The 2,533-nt window shown below is 35.3% G+C and overlaps 1 protein-coding gene across 1 annotated transcript; it reads left to right on the plus strand.

The window, feature by feature from the left end:
• Positions 1–1,015, plus strand: LOC120339535 (uncharacterized). The gene is made up of 3 exons (XM_039407687.2): positions 1–439; positions 521–720; positions 874–1,015. The coding sequence occupies exons 1-3, from the start codon at positions 212–214 to the stop codon at positions 998–1,000; spliced, it is 555 nt and encodes a 184-aa protein (XP_039263621.2). The 5' UTR covers positions 1–211; the 3' UTR covers positions 1,001–1,015.
• Positions 1,016–2,533: the final 1,518 nt, after the last annotated feature.

A 2,533-nucleotide genomic window follows, 5' to 3' on the forward strand; every position in this document is an offset into this window, starting at 1 on the left:
CTCTCGTGATTTGTAAACAAATTGAAAATGGAGAAAATCACTTTATCATGTGCTCAGAAAAGTATATAAGACTGTGATTATGTCAGATACAGCACAATTGAAATTATTTCTGTAGAAATTAGTTACTCCGCTGATTTTCAAATTTCTACGTTGTGGTTTAAAATCGAAACCTTATTTGCTTGAATTATTGAGTTTGTTTCTTATAAACAAGATGAAAAATGTCGCGATCAAAGCAGTTTTTATAACGTTGATCTCATTTACAATTGTTGGATGCATCCACGCCTTTCCGTGCCTTTCCCACGGTACAACAGGAGGTAGAAGGTGTGAACACACTCTCATTAGTGCTCCAGTGTTTGAGGCTACGAAATTTTATGAAGTTGGTGAAGTGTGGGACGATGGAATATGCGTTGAATGTCGATGCCATCCCGTAACTTACAGAGTATGTATTGGTACTTTGTCATGGATTGCTGTTTAATCAAAAATAACCTTTTAAGCACATTTGTTTATTACATTTATACAGACTCTAAACTGTTCGCTAATGACACGTCATGGAATTCCTGGACCTGATAAAGTTCGATCTTTTTATGAAGATATTGATATTCTTCCATCATCATGTCCAACCGGCTTCATCGAAATGAAAGAATCTAGTAAACATCTCCCATCTCTAATGTTCCTAGTTTTTCGAACAATCGAAACTGTTGAAACAAGATGTTGTAGTAGGTAAGTGATAATAAAACCTAATTAAATAAGTTACACGCGCCTAAATGCAGTTAGTTATGATGATGATTGTGTTACATAATCCTTTTACAGAATGTAAAATTAGTACCCTCAGTAGCGCACGCAACCATAACTCTCTATGTTTCTGTTTTTCAGATACCAACTTGCCAGTTTCCCAGACGAGTGTGAAGCGATACCTCACGATTCCGATCCATGCAAAGACAAATATGTTCTCAAATCTAACAATACTGTTGAGTGCCCTGGAGTTAAAATTTTTATATAAAATAAAATGCTTTGAATTTACATATAAATATTCAATTTGTTCAATTTACAAACAACGTATGTATGTTGGGTAGGAGCCCCAGGAAGCTCAGTCGCGAGTCACGGGTTATCCGAGTCTTGAGTCAAGGCTGCGTCTATGCAAAGTTTCAAGTTCTCGTCGAAAGTCGTTATAACAGATTTTATAAACAACAGGAAAAGGAATAAATATGAGTCGCATTTGCAATATGGCATGAAACTTCCCATCTCACGTTAACCAACGTTATTTCGTCATATCGAACTAGGATTTGATCATGAATTCAACAACATTCACATCGGTATCTTCACGCTATATCACAAGTTATAGCTACAAAAAGCTAGTAAGTTTTCGATAATTTTTAATACGATGTTAATCAGAATTTTCTCCAAATTTTAAATCACGTCTCGGGTGGTCAGTCGAGTCCTTTGAGGCTTGAATCATTTAAACCAGGGGTCACCAAACTTTTTTGACCGCGGGCCGGGTATGACTCAAACTGTGTTGAAACGGGCCGGATGAATATTCTTGTCAATGCAATATAATAAATTCACAGAAGTTGGGAAATCCATTCAACAATATATCTTCTACATTTCTGAAGACTTGATTCAAATTCTATCTATATCGCAGAATATAGATCAGGAACATCCTAGGAAAACAAATATGGAAGATTTCAATATCTAAACAACTATCCTGAGTTTAGCTGGTATCAAAACGTTTCTGTCGTGAATTAGGAATTTTCAAAATCCGCTTTTTCGCGCCAAAAAATGTACGCATCATGTCTGCTAAGTACCGTTATGCAGTGTTGGAAAACCGCTCATAAAAACGACTACGGACTGCTTGCTGTAGCTTAGAATTCCATGAAATTTTGACATAATTTAGATCAAATAAACATCTATTATCTGGTATTTAATTTTTTTCATTAGCGCATAAATTTCCCAACATTCGACGCTTTTAAAAATTACGCTCCAGTTATATGTAGTGCAAATTAATGATATTATCTATGGACAGCAATAACTTTTATATGTACGTGTGTATTTCTTTCCTAATTTGATACTTACCAATTTTTATGACGTTTGCACAATCAGAACATCGTTAAATAGTACTCACAATGAACCACTGTCAAACTATCATGCACAACTCCAGCGTTTATTTGTGACGATCTTTCGGCGGTGTCAATGACCGTTGCCAGAATAAAATCCAGAAATAGTCTCAATATTCCATAGATGTGACGCACATCGAAATATTAGTGAATAATATGTGTTCTTTTTTCCTATTTATTACAATTCTTATCAAAAAGTAATACAATCTTTATGGAAAAAATTGGCCTGTCGGGTGGTACTAAAGTTCCGATATTTTCGTTATTTCTTGACCGTTTGTTATAAACTTGGTATTATTTTCTATTTTCACTCAGATCTATCCACTGACGCAGTTTTTATTTATATCGGAGTTAGTGTGACTTGTGAAATTGGAGCTGTACGCGAGGGATTACAGTACTGTTAGCGCAAAATGCACATTCGATGT

Source organism: Styela clava, chromosome 1 (assembly GCF_964204865.1).
Source record: "Styela clava chromosome 1, kaStyClav1.hap1.2, whole genome shotgun sequence".
NCBI classification, from domain to species: domain Eukaryota; kingdom Metazoa; phylum Chordata; class Ascidiacea; order Stolidobranchia; family Styelidae; genus Styela; species Styela clava.